The sequence below is a fragment of the Equus quagga genome, chromosome 17 (assembly GCF_021613505.1).
Source record: "Equus quagga isolate Etosha38 chromosome 17, UCLA_HA_Equagga_1.0, whole genome shotgun sequence".
Taxonomy (NCBI): domain Eukaryota; kingdom Metazoa; phylum Chordata; class Mammalia; order Perissodactyla; family Equidae; genus Equus; species Equus quagga.
The window spans coordinates 13,112,861-13,128,817 of NC_060283.1; the positions used below are offsets into that span (position 1 = coordinate 13,112,861).

At 36.3% G+C, this 15,957-nt stretch overlaps 1 protein-coding gene across 1 annotated transcript; it reads left to right on the forward strand.

Moving 5' to 3' along the window:
• The first annotated feature begins 640 nt into the window (after positions 1-640).
• Positions 641-1,579, forward strand: LOC124229610 (olfactory receptor 5AN1). Its single transcript, XM_046644932.1, has one exon. It carries the CDS (start codon positions 641-643, stop codon positions 1,577-1,579), a length of 939 nt encoding a protein of 312 aa, XP_046500888.1.
• Positions 1,580-15,957: the final 14,378 nt, after the last annotated feature.

Below are 15,957 nucleotides of genomic sequence, written 5' to 3' on the forward strand. Positions count from 1 at the left end.
GTGGGGACACCATTGGCCAAGAAGGTCTCTCTTAGTATGCTACTGGATCAGCAGGTGAAAGGGGTGATGCACACAGAGTGTAGTTGCTCCTCCACTCTTCTAATATGGTCCTTCTTGGTCTCTATGTTTCAAGGGGGTGCTTCAGCACCTTCCCCATGTTCGAGGATTTTCACAATGGTATCTTGTTTATGAATAGTTGCCGGTCCTTTTCCTGATGAGGAGGATGAAAGTCAGGAATGTCCTATGTTGCCATCTTCATGATGTCAATCAGAACGAAAACTCTAAAGTCTGAATCCTTAATCACAGTACTTTGCTGTTTCTTAGGTCACAAAATATCCTAAAATTAAGACAATAGTTTGGGCCAATAGTGAGTTGTACTAGCCTCCCTTTGGAATAGTTGTCAGTCAATCTTTAAATATCTTTTAATTTTCATGAAACCTCATGAAATAATCAAGAACATGAAGCACCAAGAAGGTACTTCTTGATATTCAAGATGGAAAATTGAGGTGTTTCCATCACGACAAAGTATTTCCCCTTTTCCAGTGTTGAATGGAGGAAAAGAAATGGCACATACAATTCTTGTAATGCTATCATTTCTCCTGAATCTTGTCTGTTTTCTAATTTTAGGAGCACCAAGCCAATGATAGGGGGAGGAAATATTACAGAGATTACCCATTTCATCCTCTTGGGATTCTCAGATTTTCCCAGAATCACAGTAGTGCTCTTTGTTGTATTCCTGTTGATCTACATTACAACTCTGACGTGGAACCTGAGCCTCATCATCTTAATAAGGCTGGATTCCCACCTCCACACGCCCATGTATTTCTTCCTCAGTAATCTGTCCATCATAGATATCTGCTACGTGACCTCCACAGCCCCCAAGATGCTCTCCAACTTCTTCCAGGAGCAGCAAACTATCACCCTTGTGGGTTGTGCTGTTCAGTACTTCATCTTTTCAACCATGGGACTGAGTGAGTCTTGTCTCATGACAGCCATGGCTTATGACCGATATGCTGCCATTTGTAATCCACTTCTCTATTCATCCATCATGTCACCCACCCTCTGTGTTCAGATGGTACTGGGGTCCTATATGGCTGGACTCTCTGCTTCTATATCCCAATTGTGTGCCCTGCTTCAGCTCCAATTCTGTGGGCCTAATGTAATCAACCACTTCTTCTGTGACATGCCCCAACTGTTAGTCCTGTCCTGCACTGACACTTTCTTTGTACAACTCATGACTGCTGTATTAACAATGATCTTTGGGATAATAAATGTCTCAATTATCATGATATCTTATGGCTATATTGTCATCTCCATTATGAAGATCACTTCAGCTAAAGGCAGGTCCAAGGCTTTCAACACCTGTGCTTCTCATCTGACCACAGTGGCCCTCTTCTATACCTCAGGTGTGTTTGTCTACTTGAGTTCCAGCTCTGGCGGTTCCTCCAGCTTTGACAGGTTTGCATCAGTCTTCTACACTGTGGTGATTCCCATGTTGAATCCCTTGATTTATAGTCTGAGGAACAAGGAAATCAAAGATGCCTTGAAGAGGTTGCAAAAGAAGAGAAAGTATTGCTGAGGTCACAGATTATGAGATTTCTTACTGATTTGTCCTGTCAGAATCACCTTGGCTGACAATAATATGCATAGATAGACTATATCAAAATTCATACGGCCTTTGGGCAAAGAATGCTTAATTTGGCAGAGATAATATGCCAAAATGAGACAACAGTTGATTTGATGCCACGCAAATACTATATCTTTAAGCCCTAGAGGTTCATCACTTTCACCCTACGTGATGAGTGGCCTCATCATTTGTTAATCCATGTTCAATTATTCGTGAAACATCAAGCTTTAGAAACTTGTTGCTTCTTTTTGCTTCTTAGACTAAGCCCTGTTCAATTTCAAGCTTCTGACCCTAAAGAAGAGATACCTGACAGAGGCTCCTGGGATTAGAAACCTTGTCTCCCAAATATTTTGATGCAGAATAATCCAGACATGGTGGTAACCAATGTTTGTTCTGTGTTTTTGACTAGAATGGGAATGAACAGAGAGAGAGGTTGCCTTTGGACAGAAAGAAAGCTATACAATTTACCTGGTTGTGCCTCTTGGGAAGACCACTCTGTGATAGCTGATGTTTTTCTAAGGCCTCTTTCAATGGAAATCATCTAATAAGTGTCAGTTACATCCTAGTCTCCACTAGCTGTAGTCTAAGGAAGGAGGAGGTGATCTGAATCATAAAGAGGAATACAATGATGTATGTGGTCCCTTCATTGTCATTTACTTATGAATCTGATGATTTAATTTCTTGCAACTAATTTCCAGTGGGGATTTCTGAGGAATGACAATGTTCAAACTCCATATCACAGTCAATAGAAGTTTTGCTATTCTGGGACTCAAACCTCTTTTTCTCTCTCCCATTAAATCTAGAAAATTTAACATTGATTACTATAGCCAGTGGGATCATACCATCAAAATTGTTTCTGATATTTTAAAAATCTGTTCAAGTTTAGTGTGAGGAAACTTGTGTGAGAATGCATTGTAATCATAGAGTCACTGAATATTCAATATTTCAGCGACTAAGAACAAACATGAAAAACTGCTGTATGTATTTTCTACTATCAATGTTCGTTTTACAACCTAGAGATTTATGGTTGTTTGGGATGATATAATGGTTGGAGTAGAATTGATAGAGTTACTTTAATGCTGATATTTTCCAGGTAGCCTCAAGTACCAGAAGAGGAAGTAGATACTGATAAGCAGGGTTTTCAGCTCTTCCCAGTTATCACTACCTGAAGGAGAAAATAAACCTTGTGGTTCTAGTGGTCTGGTTAAGAAGAGGAACAAGATGTGACAACATTGATGTTGATTTGACAGATTTCCCAGACTTGAACAAACTGATATAAAACAGATATCATTACATTTATATATTATCCTTGGAGGTTCCTTGAATTCTTAATGAATATTTTGGGAGTTTCAATTTCAGTGAGTCACATGAATTATTCTTTTTAATTAAAGATTGTAAGTGAAGAGGTATTTAATGCCTTTGCCAAACCTTCCATGAATTTACACATAGACAGGATTAAGAGCAGGGCAATTGTTGAATCTCTGGGAGAGAATATGAAGTCTTACCCCACCCCAAAGACAATGTAATATGAATAAGGGATGTTTGCCTCCTACTTAGGCATAGATATGCTCTTTGAAGCATTATCCTTTAAAAATGTTTAAGAATATATATAAGTATGTTCCTAAGTGGCCATGAGAGCTTCCTTACTAGACAGAAATTTGCTAGATATTAGTGGAGGATACTTCTATAATACTGTACAGAAGTACCTCTTTATGGGTTCAGATGAGCCAAGGGAATTGATGAGTAGGAGATGCTGATGGTAATTGGAAGTTAACTTCTGGAAGCTACTGTAGATGGATGAGGTACCTGGGAATTGCTGTCTTCCAAGAACTGCCTCCATGGCCTCTGTTGAGAACTGTTAGCTAGAGATACTGATGGGAAATGCCATTAAAGTATTATTTTCATGAAAAAAACCTAGGAAACATAAAGCACAGTTATTCAGATTTGCCCCTGAAGAATATTTAGACCAATGGTATACTCCAGATTCTACTCTTAGATGAACTACAGATTCTAAACTAGGTCAGTCTATGAGACTAAAAGGATAGTTTAACTTGCTCACAGTAATTTCACAGAGATTTGGCTATATAGTATCACAGGGGAACAGTCAATCTGCCAGCTCTCACAAGGGTTTGCTAGACAAATACATCAGGGTGGGTGGTAAGGATGAAAAGAGAAATAAGAAAGATTTCCTGCCCTCATATCTAGTTAGGAGACAGACCAATATATAAAATAATGAATTATACATTTTAGGTGTAGTTCAACGCCAAATGATTGAAAGAGACCCACAGGCAAAGACAGGTGAAAAGAATAAGAACTCACATGAATTATCAGTGGGTCAATGGAAGGTTCAGTCAAGAGGAAGTTGACCTCATTTTGCAGGAATTTTTTTGACAAAAGAGAAGAGAATTCCCAGTAGGTGGAGTAAGTAGCAAAGTGGAGTAGGCTGAATATTCAGAGGAGTATCATTGGGATCCATAGACGACAAGGATGAAAATTGGAGCATGAATTTTAGCATAAAGACTCATAATTTCACTTTGTGTTTAATCAAGTGAAAGAGCCTGAATCATTGAGATTCTAGGGATTGATTATTTTTACTCCTTCTCATAACTGACCTCTTGGCCCAAGTAACCTTCCTCAAACAATCCTAATAATATCTTTAAGGTACTGAATGCTTTTGTCTTTTTCAAATATTTTCAATGATGTTCAATATTGTACAAAGTAAATATCAAAACCATTATGCATTAAAATAGTTTTAGAAAGACTCTTTAGATCAAGAGATCAGTTATGCCAATGAGTATAAATTTGCATCCCAAGAAGCTATATCATCAATTTTGAAATCTCACATGCTCACAGACACTGATAAGGTCTAAATAATAGAGAAGGAGAATCAGAGCCCTGGAAGAGAGTAGGATTGATTTGAGACACACATATGATTCATTTAATAGATCCCAATTCCCCAGACTTTTAGGTCTCCCTGAAATATGTAGCTGAGCCTTTTCTCAAGATAAGAATTTAGGTTTTAGCCCTCTGGGGGATGAATGATTGAAATTGTGCTTCCTGATAGGCAATCAAGGAGAACAAATTTGGAAGGTATTTCAATGACAACGTTGATAGGATTAGAGTTAAGAAAGTGAGTTACAGTAATGCCATTTTGAAATTTCTTTTCTTTTTTTTTTGAGGAAGATTAGTCCTGAGCTAATATCTGCTGTCAGTCCTCCTCTTTTAGCTGAGGAAGACTGGCCCTGAGCTAACATCCATGCCCACCTTCCTCTACTTTATATGTGGGACGCCTACCGCAGCATGGCATGCCAAGCGGTGCCACGTCCGCACCGGGGATCCCAACTGGTGAACCCCAGGCCACCCAAGTGAAACGTGTGCACTTAACCACTGTGCCACTGGGCTGGCCCTCTTTTATTTTATTTTAATAGTTATTTTTAATTTTTTTCAATCCAGTTGATATATAACATTGTGTAAGTTTAGGGTGTACAATGTTTTGATTAAATACATTTATATGTTTTAATACAAAACCACCACAGCTTTGCCTAACAATTCTATCACATCATATAATTATTGTTTCCATTTTGTGGTGAGAACATTTAAGATCTGGTCTCTTGGCTACTTTGAAGTATATAATACAGTATTGTTGACTAGAGTCAATAGACTGTGCATTAGATCTCTAGAACTTATTCATCTTTTAGTAACAACTTTGTACCCTTTATGAACATCTCCCCAATTCTCCTGTCCCTAGCTCCTGGTAACCACCATTCTACTCTCAATTTGTGTGAATTGGGCATTTTTTTAGTGTATATTAGTCATATCATACAATATTCATTTTTCCCTTTCTGGCTTATCTCACTTAGCACAATGCCCTCAAGTTCCATCCATGTATTACAAATGGCAGGATTCCCTTCTTTCTCACAGCTGAATAATATTTTCTTTTATATATATATGTACACATCTTCTTCATCTATTCATTCATTGATGGACATAGATTGTTTCTATATATTAGCTCTGTGAATAATGCTGCAATAAACATGAGAGTGAAGGCATCATTTTTATATTCTGTTTTCATTTCCTTCGGGTATATACTCAGAAGTGGAGTTGCTGGTATATTTATTTATAAATGGTATATTTATTTTTAATTTTTTGAGAAACCTCCATACTGTTTTTAATAGCGGCTGAACCAATTTACATTCCCACCAACAGTACTCTAGGGTTCCCTTTTCTCCACAGACTCACCAACACTTGTTATCTCTTATCCTCTTGATGACAACTGTTATAACAGGTGTGAAGTGGTATTTCATTGTAGTTTGAATTTGCCTTTCCCTGATGATTAGTGACATGAGGCATCTTTCATGTGTCTGTTGGCCATTTGGATGCCTTCCTTGGAAAAACATCTACTCAGTTCCACTGCCCATCCTTTAATTGAATTGTTGTCTTTTTGTTATTGAGTTATAAGCTCTTTACATATTTTGGCTATTCACCCCTAACTGATAAATGGTTTGTAAATATTTTTTCCCATTCCATAGGTTGCTTTTTCATTTTTTGTGTGTATTTGTTAACAAATTATAATAGTTATAGTTATTTTTAATACTCTCTCCCTTAACCTTTATACTGTAGTTCAGGGGTCAACACACCTCATATTGCAGAAGTAGAATGTTGCAATTCTGACTGTATATTTACCATCATCAGTGTGTCATATATTTGCAAGTGTTTTCCTGTTACTATTTAGCATCTTTTCACTTCAGCTTGAGGAGCTCCTCTCAGCATTTCCTGCAAGGCAGATCTAGTGGTGATAAGCTCCCTGAGCTCTAGTTTTTCTGTAAAAGTCTTTATTTCTTGTTCCTATCTGAAGGATAGCTTTGCTGGATAGATTATTCTTGGCTGGAAATTTTTTCTGTCAAACACAATTAATGAGATAAAACATAACATAGGAAGCATAAAAAGTAGAGTAGCCCTTAAAGAGGAGAAATTAGTGACCTTGAAGATAGAAACCTAGAAATGCTTCAGATGGAGAAGGAGAGAGAACTAAGATTAAAAAAAAATAATCAATTCGTCGAGAAATATCCTACTCAATTAAGCATAGTAACATAAGGATTAAAGTTATCCCAAAAGGAGAAAATAGGGAGAAAGGAGCAGAGAGCTTCTTCAAAGAAATAATAGCTGAGAACTTCCTAAATCTGGGGAAAGAACTGGACATACAATTAAATGGAGCCAATAGAGATCCTAATTATATCAATGCAAAAAGACTTTCTCCAAGGCAAATAAAAGTCAAACTAACAAAAATCAATGACAAAGAAAAAATATTAACAGCAGCAGGAGATAAGAAAATAACTTACAAAGGAACTCCTATCAGGCTTTCAGCAGATTTCTTTGCAGAAACCTTACAGGCTAGGAGAGAATGGAATAATATATTCAAAATACTGAAAGACAAAAAAATATCATTCAAGAATACTCCATCTATTGAAATTATCCTTCAGATATGATGGAGAAATAAAATCTTTCCCAGATAAACAGAAGCTGAGGGAGTCATTGCCACTAGACCTGCCTTACAAGAAATGATCAAGGGAGCCTTCCTATCTGAAACAAAATGGCAAAGATTTACAAAGCTTTGAAAAATGAGATCAATAGACAGAAAAAATCAGAAAATTGCAGCTCTTTATCAGAATAGGTCAGCAAATACAATTAAAACATGAAAGATAAAGGGAAAGAAAACATCAAAAAGTAACTATAACCATTTCAGTTTTGTCACAAAATAACAACGCAAAAGAATAATTTGTAACAACAAAAACATAGAAGGCGAAGAGGAATAAAGGTAAGAGGCTATCAGAAAATGGACTATCTCATCTATGAGATCTTTGATACAAACTACATGGTAACCAAAGTACAGAAAAAATCAGAGCAGAGACACAAATCATAAATAAAGAAAAAAATAAGAAAACAATCAGAAAAAAAACACCAAACTGAAATGGCAATGAGAACTACAAGGGAAAAGAAACACTGGAAATACAGAACGACCAGGAAACAAGAGATAAAATGGGATGTTAAGCCCTCATATATCAATAATCACTCTAAATGTAAATGTATTGAATTCCTCAAACAAAAGACACAGAGTGGCTGGATGGATTAAAATATAAGGCCCAAAAGTATAATGCCTCCAAGAACTACATCTCAGCTCTAAAGACAAACATGGGCTCAAAGTGAAGAGATGGAATTAGGTACTCCAAGTATATGGAAAGCAAAAGAACGTGGATGTAGCCATACTTATATCAGACAAGCTGATTCAAGGTAAAAAAGATGAGAAACAAAAATGAGCATTATACAACGGTAAAAAGGACATTCCACCAAGAATATATAACACTTAATACCATATATGCATCGAATACAGGAACACCAAAGTATATAAAGCAACTATTAATAGACCTAAAGGGTGAAAATGAAAGCAGCATAATAATAATAGGGAACCTCAACACCCCACTTACATCAATGGATAGATCATCCAGACAGAAAGTCAACAAGCAAACAATGGCCTTAAATGAAACACTAGACCATATGGACATAGCTATATATAGAACATTCCATCCAAAAATAGCAGAATACACATTCTTCTCAAGTGCACATTAAACATTCTCAAAGGTAGACCATATGTTGGGAAACAAGGCAAGCCTCAATAATTTAAGAAGACTGAAATCACATCAAGCATCTTTTTCAACCACAATGTTGGAGAAACTAGAAATCAACTACAAGAAGAAAGCTGAGAAAGTCAAAATATGTGGAGACTAAACAATATGCTACTGAACAACCATTGGATCAATGAAGAAATCAAAGAAGAAATAAACAAGAATACCTAGAGACAAATGATAATGAAAGCACAACAAACCAACTCTTACGGGATGCAGCAAAAGCAGTCCTAAGAGAGAAATTTATAGCAATATAGGCCTTCCTCAACAAACAAGAAAAATCTCAAATAAGTAATCTTAAACTACACCTAAAAGAACTAGAAAAATATGAACAAACAAAGCTCAAATTCAGGTGAAGGAGGGAAAAATAAAACTGAGAGCAGAAATAAATGAAATAGAGACAGAAAAACAGTAGAAAGGACCAATGAAACTAAAAGCTAGTTCTTTGAGGAGATAAACAAAATTGACAACACCTTAGCCGGACTCACTAAGGAAAAAGAGAGAAGACTCAAATTGACAAAATTAGAAATGAAAGAGGAGAAACTACAATGGATACCACAGTAATACAAAGGATTATAAAAGAATACTAGGAAAAGCTATATTCCAACAAATTGGATAACCTAGAAGAAATGCATAAATTCTTAGACTCTTACAGAGTCCCCAAACTGAATTAAGAAGAAATAGAGAATCTGAATACACCAATCACAAGTAAAGACATTGAAACAGTAATCAAAAACCTTCCAAAAAACAAATTCCAAGACCAGATGACTTCTCTGGTGAATCCTACCAAACATTCAAAGAAGACTTAATACCTATCCTTCCCAAACTACTCCAAAAATTGACGAAGACAGGGTGTTTCCTAACTCATTCTATAAGGCCAACATTACCCTGATACCAAAACCACACAAGGACAAGAAAAAGAAGGATAATTACAGCCTGTTATCACTAATAAACACAGATGCAAAAATCCCCAACAAAATATTTGCAAATTGAATACAATACATTAAAAGGATCATAAATCACAATCTAGTGGGGTTTATTCCATGGATGCAGGGCTGTTCCAACATCCACAAATCAATCAATGGGATACACCACAGTAACAAAACGAGGAATAAAATCACATGATCATCTCAATAGTTACAGAGACAGCATTTGACAAGATCCAACATTCATTTATGATAGAAGTTCTCAATAAAATGGGTATAGAAAGAAAGTACCTCAAGATTATAAAGGCCACATATGACAAATCCATAACCAACATCATACTTAACGGTGGAAAACTGAAAGCCATTCCTCTGAGAACATTGACAAGACAAGGATGCCCACTCTTGCCACTCCTATTCAACATAGTACTGGAAGTTTTGGCCAAAGCAATTAGGCAAGAAAAAGAAATAAAAGGGATCCAAATTGGAACAGAAGAAGTAAAACTCTCACTGAGGCTGGCATTCTACATATAGAAAACTCTAAAGAATCCACCAGAAAACTGTTAAAAGTAATCAACAACAACAACAAAGTTACAGGGTACTAAATCAACATACAAACATCGGTTATGTTTCTAGACAATAATAATGAAATAGCAGAAAGAGGAGTCAAGAATACAATTCTATTTACAATCACAATAGAAAGAATAAAATATCTAGGAATAAATTTAACCAAGGATGTAAATGACCTATACAATGAAAACTAGAAGACATTATTGAAAGAAATTGAAGAAAACATAATAAAATGGAAAGATATTCCATGCACATAGATTTAGAGAATAAACTTAGTTAAAGCAACCATATTACTTAAAGCAATTGACAGATTCAATGCAATTCCAATCAGAATCCTAAGTATATTCTTCACAGAGATAGAACAAAGAATCCTAAAACATCTATGGAACAACAAAAGATTCCAAAAAGCCAAAGCAATTCTTAGGGAAAAGAAAAAAAGCTGGAGGTATCACAGTCTCTGACTTCAAAATATAATGCAAAGCTATAGTAATCAAAATAGCCTGGTACTGGCAGACAAACAGATATACAGATCAATGGAACAGAACTGAAAGCCCAGAAACAAACCCACACATCTGTGGACAGCTAATCTTCAACAAGGAAGCCAAGAATATACAATGGAAAAAAGAAAGTCTCTTTGGTAAATGTTTTTGGGAAAACTGGGCAGCCATGTGCAAAAGAATTAATGTATACCATTATCTTACATCATGCATAAAAATTAATTCAAAGAAATTAAAAACTTGAATGTAAGATCTGAAACCACAAAATTCCTAGAAGGAAATATAGGTAGTACACTCTTTGACACTGGTCTTAGCAGTATCTTTTCAAATACCATGTCTACTCAGCCAAGGGGAACAAAAGAAAAAATAAACAAATGGGACTACACTAGAATGAAAAGCTTCTGTAAGGCAAAGGAAATCATGAACAAAATGAAAAGACAACCCATCATCTGGGAGAAAATATTTGCAAATCATATATCCAACAAGGGGTTAATCTCCAAAATGTATAAAGAATTCATACAGATCAACAACAAAGAAACAAACAACCTGGTCAAAAAATAGGCAAAGGATATGAACAGACATTCTCCCAGAGAGGATATACAGATGGCCAACAGGCACATGACAAGATGTTCGTCACTAATTGTTAGGGAAATGAAAATCAAAATACAATGAGATATCACCTTACACCTGTCAGAACTGCTCTAATTACCAGGACAAAAAATAGCAAATGTTGGAGAAGTTGTGAAGAAATAGGAAGCCTCATACCCTGCTGGTGGGAATGCAAACTGGTACAACCATTATGGATAACAGCATGGAGGTTTCTCAAAAAATTAAAAATAGAAGTACCATGTAATCAGTTATCCCACTACTGGATATTTATCCAAAGAATATGAAATCAGCAATTCAAAGAGATTTACACATCCCTATATTCATCACATCGTTATTCATGATAGCCAAGATGTGGAATAACCCAGTGACTCATCAATGGATGAATGGAGAGTGAAGATGTGGTGTATATATATATATATATATACAATGGAATACTACTCAGTCATTAAAGAAAGATGAAATCATCCTGTTTGCAATGACATGGATAGACCTTGAGGGCATTATGCCAAGTGAAATAAGACAGACAGAGAAAGACAAACATCAAATGATTTCACTAATATGTGGAAGATAAACACATGCATAGGGAGAACAGATTAGTGGTTATCAGAGGGAAAGCAGAAGGGGGAAGGGCAAAAGTGGTAAACAGGTACATATATATCATGACAGATAGAAACTAGACTATTGGTGGTTAACATGATGCAGTCTATAAAGAAACTGATATATATTAATGTGCACCTAAAATTACACAATGTTATAAGCCAGCATGACCTCCAGAAAACAATTTAAAAAAATAAAAAGAGATACAGCCAATGCTAAATCAGAGGTAATCTTATTTTGAAAAGAAATAAAGTAACAAAGCTCTCAGTTGAAGGAATTTAAAGAAGACTATCAATACAAACACTAAGGAAAACAGGAGGAAAGGATAAGCAGAAATGCGTTTGGAAAGAGAGGAACAAAATTTATAACTCAATTGACAGGTCTTCAAGAATATAGATGAAATAAACCGGCTTACAGAATGTTTTGTAAGAAAACAGCATAAAAATTTAGAGAAAGGACTAAATGTGAAAGAAACTTAAGATTTTAAGAGAATGTATCCACAATGGTAATATGGACCTAATGTTTATGTCCCTCCAAAATTCATATGTTGGAACCTAACCCCCGATGTGATGGTATTTGGAGATGGAACCTTTGGAAGGTAATTATGGTTAGAGGAGTCATGAGGGTGGGGCCCATGTGAGAAAAGGAAAAGAGTGAGATCTCTCTCTCCACATGCATGAAAAGCCATGTGAGGACACAGGGAGAAGGCGTCCTTCTGCAAGCCAGGAGGAGAGCTCTCACCAGATCCTAAATATGTTTGGCACTCTTATCTCAGACTTCCACCCTACAGAACTGTGAGAAAATAAATTTCTGTTATTGAAACTGCCCAGTCTGTGGTACTTTGTTATGGCAGCCTGGGTTGACTAAGACAAATGATAAGATAATGCTTAAGATAAAAATGGAAGAAATTGAAGATATTTTTCCAGAAAATCCTGTTACCAAGATTGACTCAATTACTAGGAAACAAAAATGTACCAATAATCAGAAGATAAAATTGAAGTTATCAAATAACTTTTGCAAATAAGCTATTGGGCTGGATGATTTTCTTGGTTTTAAGGACAGCTCATGACAATGTCATGGGAAAACTCTCAGAACGTTGAAAATAATCAAAAGCTACCAATGTATTTTAAAACTGGCTTTATTTTATCCAGGAGGATTGTCCTCTCTGACAGAGTATAGATTTAGGATAAACAGTTAAGAAGTTGTTAGAGGGGAAAGGAAATACCTGACTGGCTAACCCAATAAGTCAAATCAATCCTGGAAATATTTTTCTCTAAGTCAGAATTCCTACTCAATGAGTGGAGGTTGGAGCAGTGAACCTGGTCATCCACTTTGTGTGGGGTCTGTGGTTATAATATGCATGGTCACAAGGATAATGGTGAATGGCATGAAGGGCAGGCATCTGAAAGAAAAAAAATTGGAAAATTGAGGCAAGGAAGTCAGGAGTGGAGACATTTGGATGGACATATGGGAGTGAAAATGAGTGTAACAATTTTCGTGTCATATGTGAACACCCACCAGAGTAATTCACCATAGAAGAGACACTAAACAACCATGTGGACAGACTAACTCAGTTAGTTGACTTCAGTCAGCCTTGACCATTGGCCATGTGATGGCCACATGATGGAAATGACCATGGCTGGAGACATGGAGATTATTCATGGACTCAATACCATAGGTTTTCACTTAACCATGCTGATTTGCTACTGTTGCTGCCAAATGGCATGGTTCAAAAAACTCAATGTTGTGAATATTTTGATTCTCCCCAATTAGTGTGTGGATTCAGTGAAATCCTGGTCAAAATTCCAACATATTTGTCTGTAGAAACTGATAAGTTCATTATAAAATGAGTATGCAAAAGAAAAGGGAAAGCATATCCCAAGATATTCTTGCTTTATGAGATATAAATTACTAAGAAGCTATATTTTAATTACACAGAGTTGTATTGTTTCAAGGACAAAGAGATCAATGGGATAAAAGAGAAAGCCTAAAACTGACTCGCACACATAGATGCTTGATTTATAGCAAAGTGGGTACTGCAAGTCAGTAAGGGAGGGAAAGACTTGTCAGTAAATGGTGCTCGGACAACTGGGTATCAAAGTAAAACAAAATAACATTGGATCTTTACACACACCATGCACAAAAATCATTTCCAAGTGGATTAAAAAGGTAAAAGTTATGGTAAAATGAAAACTTGAACACTAGCCATGGGGGAAAGATTTATAAATTCAGTTACACTAAAATTAAGAATCAATTTCTACCAAAAGATATCACATAAGAGTGTAAAAACAAATCAGAATCTGGGAGAAGATACTTGAACACAAATGCTTGACAAAAGACTAGTGAGTGTCTAGAATATCTGAAGAAATACTACAAACCAACAAGAAAATATAAGACAACCCCCCCAAAAAATGAGCAAATAGGGGCTGGCCCCGTGGCCGAGTGGTTAAGTTCGTGCTCTCCGCTGCAGGCGGCCCAGTGTTTCATTGGTTCGAATCCTGGGTGCGGACATGGCACTGCTCATCAAACCACGCTGAGGCAGTGTCCCACATGCCACAACTAGAAGGACCCACAACAAAGTAATATACAACTATGTACCAGGGGGATTTGGGGAGAAAAAGGAAAAAATAAAATTTTAAAAAAAAGAGCAAATATTCAAACCAAGCCTGTCACAAAATAGGTAAGGTAATTCAAATTGATTTTAAATGTATGAAAAAGTGTTCAGCCTAATTAACGAGCAGAGAAATGAAATACATTACCATAATTTGATATTTCCTTAGAGAGATGAGATGGGCAAATTTCAAGCAGTCTGATGACACAAGTGTTGGTAAGGGTATGGAGCAACAGAAACTCTCATGCACCACTTCTGAAAGTGCAAAATCACACAAGCACTTTGTAAAGTAAGTTAGAATTATCGAGAAAAGTTGAAGATATGCATTCAGTCCAACCCGGCGATTGAACTCCTGTATGCACACAGTGGGAAAACTTATATACATGTGCAAGAAAGGCACAAAAATGAATGTTTATAGCAGCATTATTAATGATAGCCCTATAATGTAAACAGTAAATGTCAAGTAACAGTAGAGAGGATAAGTTGGCATGCAATCACATAATGGAATAATACACAGCAAGAAAAAATGAGTGAATTACAGATGCACACATAGCAACACGGATGAAGCAAAGAATATTTAGGGCAAGAAGGCAGACACAAAAGAATACATACTAAAGACTTATATTTATATTAGATTTCATTTATTTAAGGTACATTATATAAAGTATATGTTCAATGTAAACGCATCATAAAATTATTAAGAAAATCAAGAATGTGATTTTCACTAATGTCAGGATGGTAGTTTCCTCTGGATGATGGGGATTATGTTAAGGGAGAGGTTCAGAGTGTTTCTGGGTCATTGGCAATGTTCTGTTTCTTGACCTGGTATTAGCTTTAAAAATATTTTTTAAATAGTACATATATTTTTTTTTTGTACTCTGTGCACTCATCTGTATTTTTATTTACAATAAAACTGAAGGCATAAATAAACAAAAGTGGTGCAATATTTCTGAAAAGGCAACTTTGTAACAAGAGCCTTTAAAATACTCTGATCCTTTTGTCACATTAATATCCATTCAAGGAAATATATCCTTATAAAATACATGTACAAAGCTTACACACTAGGTTAAAAACCAGACTCTAGAGTCAAACTGCCTGACTTTGAGCCCTGGCTCTGCCACTGATTAGTGAGGGGGCCTTGGTCAAGTTACTTAACCTCTCTATGTCTCAGTTTTCACATCTGTGAAAAGAGCATAACAGTTCCCATCACCCAGGCTGTTGTGAGCCTTAAGTTAATATTTGTGGGTATTAAGTTATATATCCTGAGAGCTCAGAATAGTATCTGTGCATGGAAAACACTATAAAAATTATAACTCTTACTTGGATCATGAGGGGCCCTTGAATGTATTGAGAAATAAGACCAGCTGAAAAAATTTCCCACGAGTTTTCTTCATCAAAAACTCTTAAGAATATCTTGTCTTCTGTTAGTTGTCTCTTCTCCTTCCTCAATGGACCCTAAGAAAACATTTAAGAGAATCCCTAGTTGGAAGCACCTCTCTTGAAAGAACCCTATGCTTTCCTAAGGATGAAGGGTGAAGCTGCAACACAGGACCAAGGGAAGACAGCAGTGTGGGCAGCACCATAGATTTCACCCAGTCACAGAACTGTGAAGACTATTTGGGTAAGAAACATTGCCAGGGATATTCTAGAACAGTTTGTCTTCAGTGCTCAAATTCACCATCGCCACTTGCCTTACCCTATTCTGTAGTTTTCCTCCTTCCTCTCACTGATCTGCTATCCTAACCCACCAGTGGGCTCCAAGTAAAAATGTTTTGCTCCTCCCTCCATCATCATCTAACCCTCTTCCCCTCCCAAATACCTATTATTATACTCCATTGTTTCA

What these genes read in the sequence shown, in the direction of transcription:
- LOC124229610 (XM_046644932.1), top strand. Translation starts at nt 641, where the DNA reads ATGATAGGGGGAGGAAATATTACAGAGATTACCCATTTCATCCTCTTG.